This window comes from Lithobates pipiens, unplaced genomic scaffold, assembly GCF_037356315.1.
Source record: "Lithobates pipiens isolate NorthernLeopardFrog02 unplaced genomic scaffold, aLitPip1_a1.2 Scaffold_23, whole genome shotgun sequence".
In the NCBI taxonomy this organism is placed as follows: domain Eukaryota; kingdom Metazoa; phylum Chordata; class Amphibia; order Anura; family Ranidae; genus Lithobates; species Lithobates pipiens.
The window spans coordinates 171,426,616-171,443,221 of NW_027507785.1; the positions used below are offsets into that span (position 1 = coordinate 171,426,616).

Sequence of the window (16,606 nt, forward strand, 5' to 3'; positions counted from 1 at the left end):
GTTGAGTCTGAGAGTTTCTACCTTTTTGAAACAATTCCATTTGCACAGTTCCATACAAGCTCCCTTCGGGGAGATCCTGGCATGAGACAAATGCCCGAGGTCTCGGGACAATTGGATTCGGCTGAGTTAGGAAACCAGGGTTCCCTGGTCTGGTGGCTTGCTCTCCTGTTCTTCTGCAGGATAAATCCTTTCTCCCCTTGTATTAAACAGGGTGACCACCAATGCCAGTCGGTCAGGGTAGGATGTCCTGGGATTTAGCTCTGCTCAGGGTCATTGTACACTGGTGGAATACAGATTACCAGGTAAAATGCTCAAACTTTGAGCGATCAGGCTAAGTCTGGATCATGGATAGATCGACTTCAGGGTATGGACCTAGTTGAACAAGGCAACCATGATGGCTTATGCCCTTCGCCAGGGCAGATCAAATAGGCTATGGCTGCCCTGGCTGTTGCCAGTATTCCCCGGTGGGCAGAACGTTTCGTCCGGCCCTTTTCCAGTGTATACATTCCAGTAGTGGAATGCTGACAGGCGGTACCTCAGTTGGAGAGGGTTGGACCACGGATTAGCCCTTCACTGGGCCGTGTTTCTTCAGGTTTGTTCCCGCTGGGACACTCATGAGGTAGTTCTCTTGGTGTCCTGGTTCAACTGGACGGTGCCAAAGTTTCTGATAAGGTTGCTCTAGCAGCTCTAGTGGCTCATGGGGACAGTGCGTCTTTAGCATCCCCTGGTCCCGCACTCCCTGGTGCATACCTTTATTCAAGGGGATAGACGTCTGCTCCACCGGTGCATTTTTTTCCTATCACCATGGGATCTGAACTTGGTGTTTTCGGTTCTCTCTCTCTCCCTCTCTCAAAATATCAGGACATTCCACTGCTTACTCTGTCTCGGAAGGTGGCTTTCACCTCTGCTCACCTGGTGTCAAAAAGGGTGGCGTTATCTTCTCATTCACCTTATCAAGGTTTAAGCAGTCCTTCGCCCTTTTCTATAGTTCCGTCCCTGGGTTTCCATTTGAACAAGGACATTGTGTTTCCTTTCTTGTGTTCTGGCCACACATCCCAAAGAATTTGCATTATCTGCCCGGGATGTGGTTTAGGGGATACGGTTATATTTGCAAGCCACTGAGTCTTTTGGAGGTCAGGCTCTCTGTACTAATGGACAGCCCAAAAAAGGGTCTGTCTGCTTCTTCTGCGAACTTCTTCTGGATGGATCAGACAGATGATGACTCTGGGCTATTCTGTCAGGAATCGGGTTCCTGCTTTCTCTGTTACATGCGTTCTTCTCGGGCGCCTAGTGCGTCTTGGGCCTTCTGTCTTCAGGATTCGTGGCACATTTTTCACAAGTTCTATGAAGTGGATGGGTTGGCATCTGTGGGTGCCTTTTTTGGCCACAAGCTTTTTGCAGTCTGCTGTTAAGAGTGTCTAATCCCTCTTGAAGGGGTATCATTCAGGTTGGGCTCCAGCTTGTCCTGTATGAAGCTGCTGTTACCTGGTTGGCTTTTGTGTTAGCCTTGGGATTTTTTGCTATCCCATCCCTCATGTTCAGCACTGCTTTTGGATGTCCATACCGTTCTGAATAAAGAAGGCTGTGTCTGTCAATGAACGAATGAGATCTTTGACAAACACTGCACCCACCCCCTCTATTGAGTTTTTTGGTACTTCTATTACTGCTTGCTACTAAACTGAATACCTAGAGCAGGTAGGGGGTTATATACTGATGGAGGACAGCCCATGGGCTTAGTCAGGGTTTGTTTTTTTGTTCTACCTAGTCCTACTCCTGTGGAAATGATTTTTTTTCCTACCTCTAAATAATGTGCTTTAAATATGCTTCTAAAATGTTCTAATGTGCATGGACACATAAGATAACATTGAGCTGCTTCTACGGGGAAAACAGAAAACTCCTGTAGAATGAACGTTCTTTAACCACTTCCCGACCAGCGCACGACGATGTACGTCGACAGAATGGCACGGGCAGGCATATTGGCGTACATGTACGTCCAATATTCGTTGCCGCCGTGCCATCGGGAGCGCGCCGCCGGCGGCGCGCTCCCGCGCTGGTCGGGACCCCCGTGAGTCCGGTCGCGGGACCCGCGGACTCTATCGCCGCGGGCATCCCCGCGATCGTCTCACGGAGCGGCCGAATGGAGGAAATGCTGTATAAACAACATTTTTCCATTCTGCCTAGCAACTAGTGACGCTGATCTCTGCTCCATGTGATTGGAGCAGAGATCAGTGTACACTAAATGAAAGCCCAACCCCCCCACAGTTAGTAACACACCCCTAGGAACACTTAACCCCTACACTGCCACCCACTGGTTAACCCTTTCACTGCCAGTGTCATTTACACAGGAATCACTGAATTTATATAGCAGTGATTACTGTATAAATGACAATGGTCCCAAAAATGTGTCAAAAATGTCCGATGGGTCCCCCACAATGTCGCAGTCACAATAAAAATCGCAGATCGCCGCCATTACTAGTAAAAAAAAAAATAATAAAAAATTATTAATAAAAATGCTATAAAACTATCCCTATTTTGTAAACGCTATAACTTTTGCGCAAACCAATCAATAATCGCTTATTGTGATTTTTTTTACCAAAAATATGTAGAAGAATACGTATCGGCCTAAACTGAGGGAAAAAAATGTTTTTTTATATATTTTTGGGGGATATTTATTATTACAAAAAGTAAAAAATAATGCGTTTTTTTCAAAATTATCGCTCTATTTTTGTTTATAGCGCAAAAAATAAAAACCGCAGGGGTGATCAAATACCACCAAAAGAAAGCTCTATTTGTGGGAAAAAAAGGACGTTAATGTTGTTTGGGAGCCACTTCGCACGACCGCGCAATTGTCAGTTAAAGCGACGCAGTGCCGAATCGCAAAAAGTGGTCTGGTCTTTGACCAGCAAATTGGTCCGGTCTGAAAGTGGTTAAAGTGTTAATAAAAAAAACATCTAAATAAAATAAAAAACATGTTATACTTACCTGCTCTGTGCAGTGGTATTGCACAGAGCAGCCCTGATCCTCCTCAGCAGGGCTCATTGGCTCCTCCTCTTCTTTGTGTGTCCCCATTGCAAGCCATTTGCTATGGAGGCATACAGTGCCTGCACGCTCCCAAGCTGCGCTCCCCACTTCCTCCTCACTGCATTTGATTGACAGCAGCAGAAATAGAAATAGACAATGTTTTTTTACCTTAATGTAAGGACTTTGATAATGTCATCAGTCTTCTGCAGGCACCTGGAATCTCTGATCAGAGTGCAGCATTGGAACTTTATAGCAAGTCAGAAGATGAAAGGCTGCAGCAGGGGGCCTATTTGCATTTGCCAGCCAAGAACTGCATGGACACCAGAATTTACAGGATTGTGTTATCTCTAAAGCCTCATACACACGATCGAACTTTCCGACAACAAAACCGTGGAATTTTGTTTGAAGGGTGTTGGCTCCAACTTGACTTGCATACACACGGTCACACAAATGTTGGCCAACAATTACGAATGTAGTGACGTACAAGATATTTGTGATATCTCCATTACGAACACTAGTTTTACAAGACCGAGCGCTTCCGGCTCATCCTTGATTCCCAGCATGCGTGTTTGTACTTTGGACTTTTGTCCGACAGACTTGAGTCCAACAACAAATATTTGTTGGCGGAAAATTTGAGAGCATGCAAGCCAACATTTGTTGGCGGAAAATCCGCCAACAAATGTCCAATGGAGCATATACCCGGTCGGACTTAACGCCAACAAGCTCACATCCAACATTTCCCGCTGGAAATTCCGATCTCGTGTATGCAGCATTTGTCTGATTTTCAATCTAGGAAGTAGATGCTGACCCTTGTTAGTGCCTAGACCAAGCTCACACCATCCCTTTGAGGAGAAAAACAGACAAGAATATTCTCAAGAGAAGAGCTGTGTTCTGAGTGAGAGGTAATAAATACCTATACATTTTATTCCTACACATTATATAGCATGCATGCACTTACAAAGTTAAAAAACAGTCTTTTTAAAAAAAAATTGGATTCACGTCTGCACGTGGTTTGATGATTAAAAAAAGCAAGCGCACTCATTCACTGACCTAAATGAACTTTCACTTTGCAAATGAAAATTCTCTATTACTTTACTCATCTCCATGACTGTTCTGTTTTCAGCATTTTGCATTTATTTTTCTTCTATACTAAGCTACAGTATGCCAATTGAAGGAGAGTGAGAAATGTTTTTTGCATACAGCAATTTAGTAATAATATTTATGAATACTTCATTTTAGATGAAGTAATAGTGAAGAAATGCAGAACAGAACACTGGGGGTTATTTACGAAAGGAAAATCCACTTTGCACATAAAGTGCTCTTGGAAGTAAAGTCGCTGTAGATCCGAGGGGGACATGCAAGGAAAATAAAAAACAGCATTTTAGCTTGCACATGATTGGATGATAAAATCAGCAGAGCTTCCACTTTCTCACACAATTTCAGATCTACCCTTATATTTAGAGCGACTGCACTTCCAAGTGCACTTTCAGTGCAAAGTGGATTTTCCTTTTTGTAAATAACCCCCAATGGGAGCAACTTGTTTTATAAAGCTGCAAGGATCTGGGCATTTATGGGAAATGTTGTTCTATGCTCCATCTGAAATATCTGACACTCAGCCTGCTTTCATTTTACAAAGGTCAGTGCCATAAAATTAATATCAGCATCCAGATAAAAAGACCAATGAATCCTGGAGGACAGCGATATGAAGGCAGATGTCATTATACTCACTTCACTACTAGATTTTTTTTCTCCTAAAGCCTTTGTAAATAATAAACTTCTGTTATATCATTACAATGGAACTCTCACATTTCCAGTGCCTGAAATTGTGTATTGTTATAATGTTCATTTTTTTTTAAAGTGTGTTCATATTGTACAGTATAACGCCAATTCCTAAAAATAAAATTTGTCAGAATATTAACTGCTATGAATTTGAATATTTCTGTTTAGAATGTATGACAAGTGAAAGCTCTAAATGAAAATTCAACTTTTGCAGTGTACAGATTAGCAGCAGATGTTCTTTATACTGCATGTACTGGAGGTTATAGACCACCAACCTCTTGTGGTATTTTCCACTTACATATAAGTCTGTGATCTGCACCATTACTTCCTACACAATGAGAGTGATTTCTAAAGAAACAGAAGCTGTTCTCTTTGTAAAGTGAATGTTAATGAACACATTGGAGCTGCACTCAGTTTGAATACTCATTCATATGTTTGTAAACATAACTTCAACTTATTCACTAATATTCACTTTGCAAAATAATTCACTTCTCTAAGTCAACAGTCTCTGCTCCTCAGGGGCAGAACAAGGGGTGGGCAAGAGAGGTGGCTGCTGGGCACGGCAATATCATGTGAGGAGCAGGGGGAGGGGAACTGCAAGGATATTGTGGAGGGGGGAATTTGTGTTAGGAGGAATTTGGGGGGGGGGGGGGTAGAAGGGGGTAAGATTTTTTCTAACAGGGACATTTGGGAGTGTGTCCTAGGAGTGGTGATTCAAGGGGATTTGTGTTGGTAGGGGGATGGTAGAAGAGGATTTGTGCTAGGATGGTTGATTTGGGGGGTATGTGCTAGAAGAGGTGATACTTAGATAATTTGTGCTAGGAGATTTAGTTTTGTTTGGGGGGGGGGGTTTGTGCTAGCAGGGATGATTGGGGGATATTTGTGCAAGGAGGGGGATTTGGAGCGGGGAGGAGAGAATGTGTATTCCGAGGGGAAATTTGAGGGGTGGAGGATTTGTGCTAGGAGGGGGTGATTTTTTTTGGGAGGGGCATTTGTGCTGGGGGATGAAGGGGGATGAAGGGGGCTGAGATTTGTGCTAGCTGGGGGCTGTATTAAGAATGTGTACTGGGAGGAGGGGAGATTTATGCTTAGGTGGTAATCATGCAGATTAGTGGCCAGTATTTTTTGGGGGGGGTTTGCTGACACATAATGCTCATACATCTTGGGGGGGTCACAGTTTGGCATTTTCGCCCTGGGCCCTAGATGACCTTGTCCTGGCACTGCCTTTTGTAAAACAATCCCTGTGCAACCCACAAAAGCTGTCTCTCCTGCTCATTATCTTGTTCTGTAAAGATGCCATCCTCATTTTGCATATCCACAATTTTGATGTATTTTCACAAATGCCGGCTTTGTTTTAGTTTTTTTCATGTTATTGCATTTCTTTGCAAACGTGAATATTCTGTTGGAGATGACATTATTTAAAAAGCCATTTCTGGCACTACCTGACTTGGGTTTGCAACAGGTTAAAGAAATATTATCACATTTCCTATAGTGTAAAGAAGCATATTGAAAGAAGAGCAGTGGAAATTTCACAACTCTGTGACTACAGGAAGCACAATCAAAACTATTATACATTGAAGTGTAACACTAACACTACAAAAAATCACTTGCTTCTCAGGTTTCATAAAGGGCTGTACTAGATGCAAAATCGTGATGGTAAGTACACACTTTCCATAAAATAGTTTTCAATTTTTTTGACTTTTTTAAACAATCTAGATCACACAATTGAAACTGAAAGATAAACATCTCTAGGACAATGATAGGAAATAAAATAATTTAGTTGAAAATCTACTTTATAGAAAATACTATTTTTATATTGTAAGTTAAAACTTGTTAATATAGGTAGTTTTCTTGCACAGAATGGTACATATTTTGTATATTTGCATTCTAGAATCAGATTTTCCTACAGTACAGTATAGCCCAAAAACAAAAATGCAATGTATTGCTGTTTACCATTCATTAGAACCATTGCCTGCATTGGTCTTTTTTCAGGCTAAGTTTTTTATATATTCAGTATATTTAAATACTGTATTTATATATTCTATATAAATATTGAAAATAGCTGATGATCCTGCCAGAAAACTTGTGTCCTTGTCACTTCCTGCACATTTAACTGAAACCTCAAACAGTATTATCAGCCTTCCTAGCTCTCCTTTGAAAACTGCATAAAACCTCCCCCCCATGCTATGGATATGAGGAAAGGTTTTGAATATGGTCTGTGAAGTGTGAAGGTATTCTTTACTGTACTTACTTCACACTCTAGTTCAGACTTTCTCAACCTTTTCAACATGGAGGAACCCTTGAAATAACCTTTCAGTCTCAGGGAACCCCTGTTAAAAATGTCTGGATCTACAACTCATGATACATGGTAAGTGGGACAGTGCTTCTTACATCTGGGGTCTTATGGAAGAATCCCCCCACAGATATCTAAAAAGATAATTTACTGTCCCTGGGAACTTATCTGAGAGGCAAAAATTGGTCATTGTGCTCAAGGAACCCCTAGCAACCATTGGAGGAACCCTAGGGAACCACGGAACCCTGGTTCAGAAACCCTGCTCTAGTTATTTAGGCTCTAAATGCAAGGATTCATATATATTCGGCTTGCATTTGAGAACAGTTTGAGAGGATTTTGAAGTGCTTCTGACCTAGTTCTAATCTGCATTTGCATACCCATTGGACTTGTATTACAGAGAAAAGCAGTTCTTATGCAAAAAAAGTGCCTGTGTGCACAAGTTCTAAATATCATGTGTGACCTTCATGCACTTTTGTGGTTCTGCACATTTCACAATATTTTTTTCATTGGGAAATATTGATGAAGGAAGCATGCAACATCTGAAATATTTTTTTTGGAGGCCAGGAAATGAAAGGATAGAGCTGCTTCTTGCTAAGTGATAAACACCCCAGTGATTGTAGTTGCACTTCTTTTTGTTTATTGTATATCATTTTTACAATTTGATGCATAAGTTGTAGATTTTTTTCTGGTTCTACAGGTAGGAACTGTTCTCTCTGAAAATACATTTCTTTCAAAGTCCAATAAAACTACACTTGAATTTGGAAACGTAGAAAAGGTCACATAGAATCCTACATATTGGTACAATTGCACATGTATACAGTATTGAAATTATATATGTGATAAAAGTCCCCTTAGAAAAACAAAAATTATTTTCAGCTACTCTGTTTTATACGGACCTTCCTCAATGCATAACCAGCAGAGTGACACCAATTCTTTAGGTTGCATATTTGCAACTTCCTGTGTCACTTGGTAAAATTCACAAGAAAAACTGCATACTAATAATGTCTGTAAAGACGTCAGATGTGCTGTTTTTCTTTTGGATTATACCTAGATGCTGTATGTGTAGAGGAGTGATGGACTTCAAGCCACAACCTGATTCCAGCATATGAGAGGAGCAATTAGAGGGTTGGAGTGTTGGAATTTTCAGTATTTCCTGTGTCACTTGTTTTTTGGGCTATGAATGGTCACACTGCTAAAGTCCTCCAGGACGCAGTGCCTAATATATGTTGCAGAAATCTGCAGTGCTATAGAAACTGGCTCAAGAAACTAACCCACTCTGGGAAACTGGGACAATCGCATCAACAATTTACACAAATGCACAAGGTCAATCACGATTAAAGAGACGGCACTTAAAATATTTACAAGGTGGAGTTATACTGCGGTTAAAATTCATGCCATTTTCTCTTAGGCCGCGTACACACGCGCGGACTGTTCGCCCAACTTTGTCCGTCCAACAGTTTCGGCAAACAGTCCGCTCAACCTTAGCATGGACGGACATGGCCACACACGACGGACGAACAGTTTGCTGAAACCGTGCGCGATGACGTGAACGGCACGTACGACGGGACGAAAAATACGACGTCCTATACACTGCAATGCAACCTTCCGACGTGGAAATCCTTTCTGAGCATGCGCGAGACTTAGTTGGCCGAACAAGCCTACACACGAGCGAACAGTCCGCTGAAACCTTGTTTCAGCGGACAGTTTTTCGGAATTTCCGTAAGACCTTGTTCGTCCAACTGTCCGCTGAAACTGTCCGCTGAAGCCCCACACACGAGCGGACTGTCCGCCCAAACACTGTTCAGCGGACAAGGTTGGGCGAACAGTCCGCGCGTGTGTACGCGGCCTTATACTCCTCAAACATGCTTCAGAGGTTGCAATTCCACAGGCTACTTCTCACATTTTTTGGAATTGTGAAAAGGTTATTCAGATATGGAAGCAACTAGAAAAATTTGCTTCCAAAATTTCAGATAGTAGTATAAACCTCACTCTCCATAACTGCCTCCTATTTTCCCCTATCATTGGACTTTCCATCCATAATATGAGACTGATACACCCAATGGGGGTTATTTACGAAAGGCAATTCCACTTTGCACTGCAAGGGCACTTGAACATGCACTGAATGTGCACTTGGAAGTGCAGTCGCTCTAAATCTGAGGGGTAGATCTGAAATGGGTGGAAGCTCTGCTGATTTTATCATCCAATCATGTGCAAGCTAAAGTGCTGTTTTTTATTTTCCTTGCATGTCCCCTACGGATCTATAGTGACTTTATTTCCAAGTGCACTTTCAGTGCAAAGTGGATTTTCCTTTAGTAAATAACCCCCAATATGTGATTGATAGTATACCATTGGAAATCCTCTTCAGTCCCTCTATCACACTTGAAAACCAGAATCAACAATATTAATCTTATGGAGAAAATATTCCACACACTAAAGAATACTAACCATTTTTACATTTAAAAATGGGACCCATGGCTTAACCATGCAAATCTCTTTTTCAACCCTGATTAACTTTACCAAATACTGGTGATCGAAGAACAATGCAATGGGGGTTATTTACGAAAGGAAAATCCACTTTGCACTACAAGTGCACTTGTAAGTGCAGTCGCTGTAGATCTGAGGGGGACATGCAAGGAAAATAAAAAACAGCATTTTAGCTTCCACATGATTGGATGATAAAATCAGCAGAGCTTCCACTTATTTCAGATCCACCCCTTAGATTTAGAGCGACTGCACTTGCAGTGCAAAGTGGAATTGCCTTTCCTAAATGTATTTATTTATTTATATATTTATTTTAGGTACTTATATAGTGCTGTCAATTTACGCAGCGCTTCACATATACATTATACATTTACATCAGTCCCTACCCTCAAGGAGCTTACAATCTAGGTCCCTAACTCACATTCATACATACTAGGGACAATTTAGACAGGATCCAATTAACCTACCAGCATGTCTTTGGAGTGTGGGAGGAAACCGGAGTACCCGGAGGAAACCCACGCAGGCACAGGGAGAACATGCAAACTCCAGGCAGGTAGTGTCATGGTTGGGATTCGAACCAGCAACCCGTCTTACTGCTAGGTGAAATAACCCCCAATATATGTATATTTTTTCGAATATATTTCTATCAATAATTACACAATATATTTTGCTAATATTTATGTATAAATTACCTTTATTGTACTTTTTATGGCATATGACAAAAGCTTTTTGTACCATTTCTTTGTACCCGATAAAATAGTTTGTAACCAAAAAAGAAACAAACCCACTCTTAGCCTGATATCTTCTGTGCATGGCATTGTACCAGTCAACCGAGTATATAAATGGTCAGTGGGGAAATAACATGAAAAGAGATGTCCGATAGTCACACTAGCAGTATTTTTTACATTTTATAGTTTTAGAGGCATGCTTAAACAGTTTTTTCATATTTGCCAGAAATTACGCTTTAGGGCCGGTTCACACTGCGAGCCGCGGCGAGGCGTCTCCGACTTCCTCGCCGCGACTTGCAGGGGGGGTCAGCGGCGACTTGCAGAGGACTTCTGCATAGAAGTCAATGCAAGTCGCCCCCGAAGTCGCCCCGAAGTAGTACAGGAACCTTTTTTCTGAGTCGGAGCGACTCGAGTCGCTCCTCTCAGAACGGTTCCATAGCACTGTATGGGGGCGACTTGCGGGAGCGAGGCGAGGCGAGCCGTGTCGCCTCGCCTCGCGTCGCAGTGTGAACCGGCCCTTAAAGGGTCAGTCCACACAAAAGTGATATTTTGGTTATAGGTAGAGCCTTGTACGCTGAGTTAACCCCTGGCACCTCAAATACTCCAACACTAAGATCTCCCTGTCAAAAAGTATGACTCCATTTCCTCCTATTATATTTCCTGCTGTATAAAATAAATATAAGCATTTAACAGGGAGAGTGGACCTCATCAGGGCTACAGAAAATCCAGGACTGCAAGCAAACTAATAAAGCCATTGAACAATATAAGAAACTGTCCGGCGGTTTAACCCTCTAAGCGCCTACCAAAAACTGAAATAGGTTTCTGGTGGACCGACTCTTTAGTAACTTATAGTAAGAAAATTTTATTAGGAACATTTTTGATTTGTGTCAGTGTACTTGTGAACACAAAATAAGAAAAATCTAGATTAGAATTGACACATAAGGGGATTAAAATAACAAATATGTAACCTTAAAGAAGATCCTTCATTATGCCCTTTAATTTAATTTTATTTACCTTCCTAGGGGACTGAGTTCTCATAGCACTCATAGAACTTGGTTTTGTTCTAGACTCGCACTGCGTGTCAATTAGGGTTGCTTTTACACATCCACAGCCGGCAATGAGCATTGGTATACACGGCACCGCTCTCACAATGCTGATTTCTCATTCAGAAATAGTGAAAGCTCACACATCGCTGTAATGCTCAGGGGGGCTGTGTATGTGTCTGATCTATTACTATCAGTTCTGCTTGTTCACTCATATCTGCTTGAACACACACACAGGGCAGATACTTTACACAGATCCAAAGCTCTAAACGATCTTTCACTATTATGAATGAACAAGCAGCACTAGCCATTCATTCATAATAGTGCCAGATCACTCACCACATACAGGAACTCTTCTAGTTTGTGCTTCAAAAGGCGGTGGAGTTGCAGCCATCATATTGAGATTGGTTTAGGGAACAAAAGGGCAACCAATCAAAATGGGACCAAATGAAAGAAGAGAAAAAAAGCTGAACTCAAAAAAATTGTATTTAAATATATTTATCAATAGCCACAAGGGATATAAACCCACTTTGTGTGCACTAAATGCCTTTTCAAACATGGTTATTGCTAAGTAAAGGTAGCAGTGACATCATCACTGTGCTGTACATAGCCTGTGCAGACGGCAGGGCTGTAGGAGGGGCCTAGTAGGCCCCACCCAATACAGGCTGCCTGCAGGAAACTACAGAAGGGGGTGGAGTTAAGACCAGTCACCCTGCACAAGGAGAGAAAGCAGCAGAAACTTTATTACAGGAAGCTCCTGCACAGTGACAATTTCTGCACATATCTAGTAGAAATACGCAAGTGATTGTTTAGTCTAGGGGTGTAGAGATAAGGAATAATACTTACCCTGTCCCTTGGTGTAGCATGCTCCAGAGGTGTCCTTTTCTAACCAAAGCTTTGTGTTCGGTCCCTTGCCATCATCACGTACAATGCAGGGTGATTAGCCTACATTATTCATGGGGGAGGCAAACATACAACTTTGGCTGAGAGCGCCTTAGGGAGGCAAATACATCTCCAGTAAATATTCCCCACCCAGCCAGGTGTGTCAGAGTGCGTGATTCTATTTGCAGAATTGTGGGCACAGAAACTGGGGACCCGAGAAACTGAAGATCCTTCGGGCTAAGCACTATACGCACTCACTGGCCAGTTTATTAGGTACACCTGTTCAATTGCTTGGTAACACGAACTGCTGATCAGCCGATCACATGACAGCAACTCAATGCATTTAGGCATCTAGAGGTGGTGAAGATGACATTATGAAGTTCAAACCATCAGAATGGACAAGAAAGGGGATTTAAGTGACTTTGAACATGGCATAGTTGTTGGTGCCAGACAGGCTGATCTGAGTATTTAAGAAACTGTTGATCTACTGGGATTTTCATGCACAACCATCTCTAGAGTTTACAGAGAAAAAAGAGAAAATATCCAGTGTGCGGCAGTTGTGTGGATGAAAATGCCTTGTTGATGTCAGAGGAGAATGGGCAGACTGGTTTGAGATGATAGAAAGGCAACAATAACTCAAATAACCACTCTTTACAACCAATGTAAGCAGAATACCAACTCTGAACTTGAACCTTGAAGCAGATGGGCTACAGCAGCAGAAGACTACACTGGGTGGCACTCCTGTCAGCTAAGAACAGGAAACTGAGGCTACAGGCTCACCAAAATTGGATAATAGAAGATTGAAAAAACATTTCCTGCTCTGATGAGTCTCGATTTCATCTGCGACTTTCAGATGGTAGGGTCAGAATTAGGCGTAAACAACATGAAATCATGGATCCATCCTGCCTTGTTTCAACCGTTCAGGCTGGTAGCGGTGGTGTATTAGTGTGGGGGATATTTTCTTGTCACACCTTAGTACCAATTGAACATCGTTTAAATGCCATGGCCTACCTGAATATTGTTGCTGACCATGTTCATCCCTTTATGACTACATTGTACCTATCTTCTGACCGCTCCTTCCAGCAGGATAATGCACCATGTCTCAATGCTCAAATTATCTCAAACTGGTTTCTTGAACATGAAAATTAGTTCACTGTAGTTCAATGGCCTCCACAAGCACTCAATCTAATAGAGTATCTTTGGGATGTGGTGAAAAGGGAGATTCACATGATGGATGTCCAGCCGACAAATCTGCCGCAACTGTGTGATGCTATCATGTCAATATGGACCAAAATCTCTGAGGAACATTTCCAACACCTTGTTGAATCTATGCCATGGAGAATTAAGGTAGTTCTAAATGCAAAAGGGGGGTCCAACTCAATACTAGAAAGACATACCCAATAAAGTGAATATAAATATAGTCGAGGCCAGAGGCGGCTCTCTAATTAGGCAAATTAGGCAGCCGCCTAAGGCCTCGCCCTCACAGGGGCCTCGTGGCCGCCTAATTTACCTCTGCTCGATCACTGGACTGAACAACAGGCTCCAGGTGCCACCTGTAAAAGCCGTGTGGGCAGCCATAGGGCACACCGGGCGGGCCGCAAGTCCATGTGGGGCCCTAAAGCAGCTGAGCTGCTCCTGCACTCCCCCTCCTGGGCTCTCCACGTCTGGCCGGCTGCCTATTGGGGTCGGGAGTCAGGCCAGGTTGTGGAAACTATCCCTGCCCTATGACTGTGAAGGGGAAGGAGGAGCTCCGGTGGATGGATCCCATCCCAGCGCCTGCTGCAGTCTGGCCGACTACCCCCAGAGATTGTGAGTGCCCGGCCGTGCCGCCCTCTTGTGTGCCTGAATAGGAGGAGCGGCACAGCTGCATATGGAGGAATTGAGCTTTCCATATTCCTCATGCAGCCGCTGAATGACCGCTTCTTCTGCGGGCGTTCACTGGCTGTAGAAAGAATATGGAAAGCTCAATTCCTCCATATGCAGCTGTCCCCGCCGCTCCTCCTATTCAGGCACACAGGAGGGCGGCACAGCCAGGCACTCACGATCTCTGGCGGGGGTTAGCCAGGCTGCAGCAAGCGCTGGGATAGGACCACCGGAGCTCCTCCTATCCAACTCTTTTACTGCCCCCATGCTCCCTGGTTCCTCACCGTTCTCCCTGCATACCCCCTCTGCTCCCTGGCTCCCCCCAGTGCTCTCTGGTCCTCCGTGCTCCCCCACTGTGCTGTCCAGCCCCCCCCACTGCTCCCCCCATGCTCTCCCCCCCACTGTGCTGTCCAGTCCCCCCATTCCTGTACTCCCTGGCTCCCCTACAGTGCTCCCCCCACAGTGCTCTCTGGTCCCCACAGTGCTCTGTGCTCCCTAGCTCCCCCATGCTTTCCCCCCCACTGTCATGTTCAGTCACCCCCCACTACTCTGCACCTCTCCCCCAGTGCTCTGTGCTCCCTGGCTCCCCCCCACTGATTCCCCCTCCCCCACAGTGCTCTCTGGTCCTCCCTGCCCCCCCCATACACTCCCCCCAGTGCTCTCCGACCACCCCGTGCTCCCTGGCTCCCCCCAACAGTGCTCTCCAGCCCCCCAGAGCTCTCTGCTCACCCGTGCTCCCTAACCCCTCCCAGTTCTAACTGCTCCCCCAGTGCTCTCTGCCCCCTGTGCTGTCCAGTCCCCCCCCCCGTGCTCTCTGCCCCTAATGCTCCCTGGCTCCCGCTGTGCTTTCAACTTACCCCCGTGCTCTCCAGCTCCCCCCACAGTGCTCTCCAGCTCCCCTTTGTGCTTTCCAGTCCCCACTATTCTCCCTGGCTCCCCCATGCTCTCCACCCCACTATGCTATCTAGCTCCCCCCAGTACTTTCCAACTCCCCCACCTTCCCATGCTCCCTGGCTCCCCCCATGCTCTCCACCACACTGTGCTATCCAGCTCCCCCGGTGCTCTCCACCCCCCACCCTCCCTATGCTCTTCTGCCCCTTCCCCAGGTCTCTCTGGCCCCTATGCTCTCTGCCCCTGCCAGGCTCCCCACTCCCGCCAGTGCACCCCCCCAGTGCCCCAGCTCCCCCAGTGCTCTCTTCCCCCCTGCTCTCCACTCCCCCAGTGCTCATGCCCCCCACAGTCTTGCCCCCCTGCTGCTTTCAGCCTCACTCCAATGCTCTCCGCCACCCCTGTTCTCTTTCTGGCCCCCTCACCCCCGGGCAGCTCTGCTAGGTTTCCCCTCTTTTCACTTAGGCTGCTGCAGGGGTCTCTCAGGCTGGGGAGCGGGGAAGGGACCGCTATCATGGGCTGCTCGGTCAATTTTTTCCCCAGTCTGAGCCTGGTGGGCAAGTTGAGCAGCGAGACTTGCAAGGATCGATAGTCCTGGAGGGAGACGAGCTCTAAAGACCTCCCAGTACTGGTGAAGGACAGGCTGACTGGAGCCAGAAAACGAGGACGGGTGGAAGGTAAAGGTGACCAGGGACCACTCCATCTCACAGCAACCAGATCCTCTGGAAAGAGCAGGACACTGTCCCCACCCAGAATGAGAATGGACCCTGCCTGCTGCTGGCCGTCATGAACATCCTGCTGGCATGGAAGGTACAGTACCGAGCATCACACACAGCTTCCCATAGACTGGCACTGTAGACTGGGACATGGTACACAGGAGGGGCTGCAGACAGGAACGGGGCTAGAGATCTCTCTCTCCCCCTTCCTCCCTCTCCCCTTCCCTCTCTCTCTCCCCCTCCCCCCTCTCTCTCTTCCCCCCTCTCTCTCTTCCCCCCTCTCTCTCTCCCCCCTCTCTCTCTTCCCCCCTCCCTCTCTTCCCCTCCCCCTCTCTCTTCCTCCCTTTCTCCCCTCTCTCTCTCCCCCTCCCCTCTCCCTCTCTTCCTCCCTCTCCCTCTCCCTCTCTTCCCCTCCCCCTCTCTCTCTTCCTCCCTCTCTCCCCCCTTTTCCCCCCCTCTCTCTCCCCCTCCCTTCTCCCTCTCTCTCTCTCCCCCTCTCTCTTCCTCACTCTCCCTCTCTCTCTCCCTCTCTTCCCCTCTTCCCTCTCTCTCTCTCCCCCGCTCCCTCACTCTCTTTCCCTCCCTGTCACCCTCCCTCACTGTGCTGGTATCCCCCCCACTCTGCTTCCTCTGTGGATGTGGAATGATTCAGTGACACCCCCTTCCCATTCTCCCAAGGCAAAGGAGGAAATCCTAGAGGGCTTGTCACCTGTCCCAGATGTTGTATTGGCTGCATATGTCTGAGGAGGGTGCCCCGGAGGTGGTGCTGATCGCCTGTGGGCTAGATCCACGCATCTTTCTGCAGCCATTTTTACTTGCTTGAATTTTTTTTTTATCCATTATGGGCGTGAGTGGGGCCTCGTGTCTAAATTTTGCCTAAGGCCTCACAAAGCCTAGAGCCGCCTCTGGTCG

The 16,606-nt window shown here is 45.4% G+C and overlaps 1 protein-coding gene across 2 annotated transcripts in view; it reads left to right on the forward strand.

Moving 5' to 3' along the window:
* The first annotated feature begins 6,394 nt into the window (after positions 1 to 6,394).
* The window catches only part of SELL (selectin L), a 312,696-nt gene continuing 302,484 nt past the window's right edge, over positions 6,395 to 16,606 (forward strand). The window contains exon 1 of one of the 2 annotated variants that reach the window (XM_077452613.1): positions 6,395 to 6,456. In XM_077452613.1, the coding sequence (XP_077308739.1) occupies positions 6,454 to 6,456 (3 nt within the window). In that variant the 5' untranslated portion in view covers positions 6,395 to 6,453. Of the gene's footprint in view, positions 6,457 to 7,062; positions 7,169 to 16,606 lie in introns of those variants that run through there. The other variant, XM_077452614.1, reaches the window with a different exon arrangement.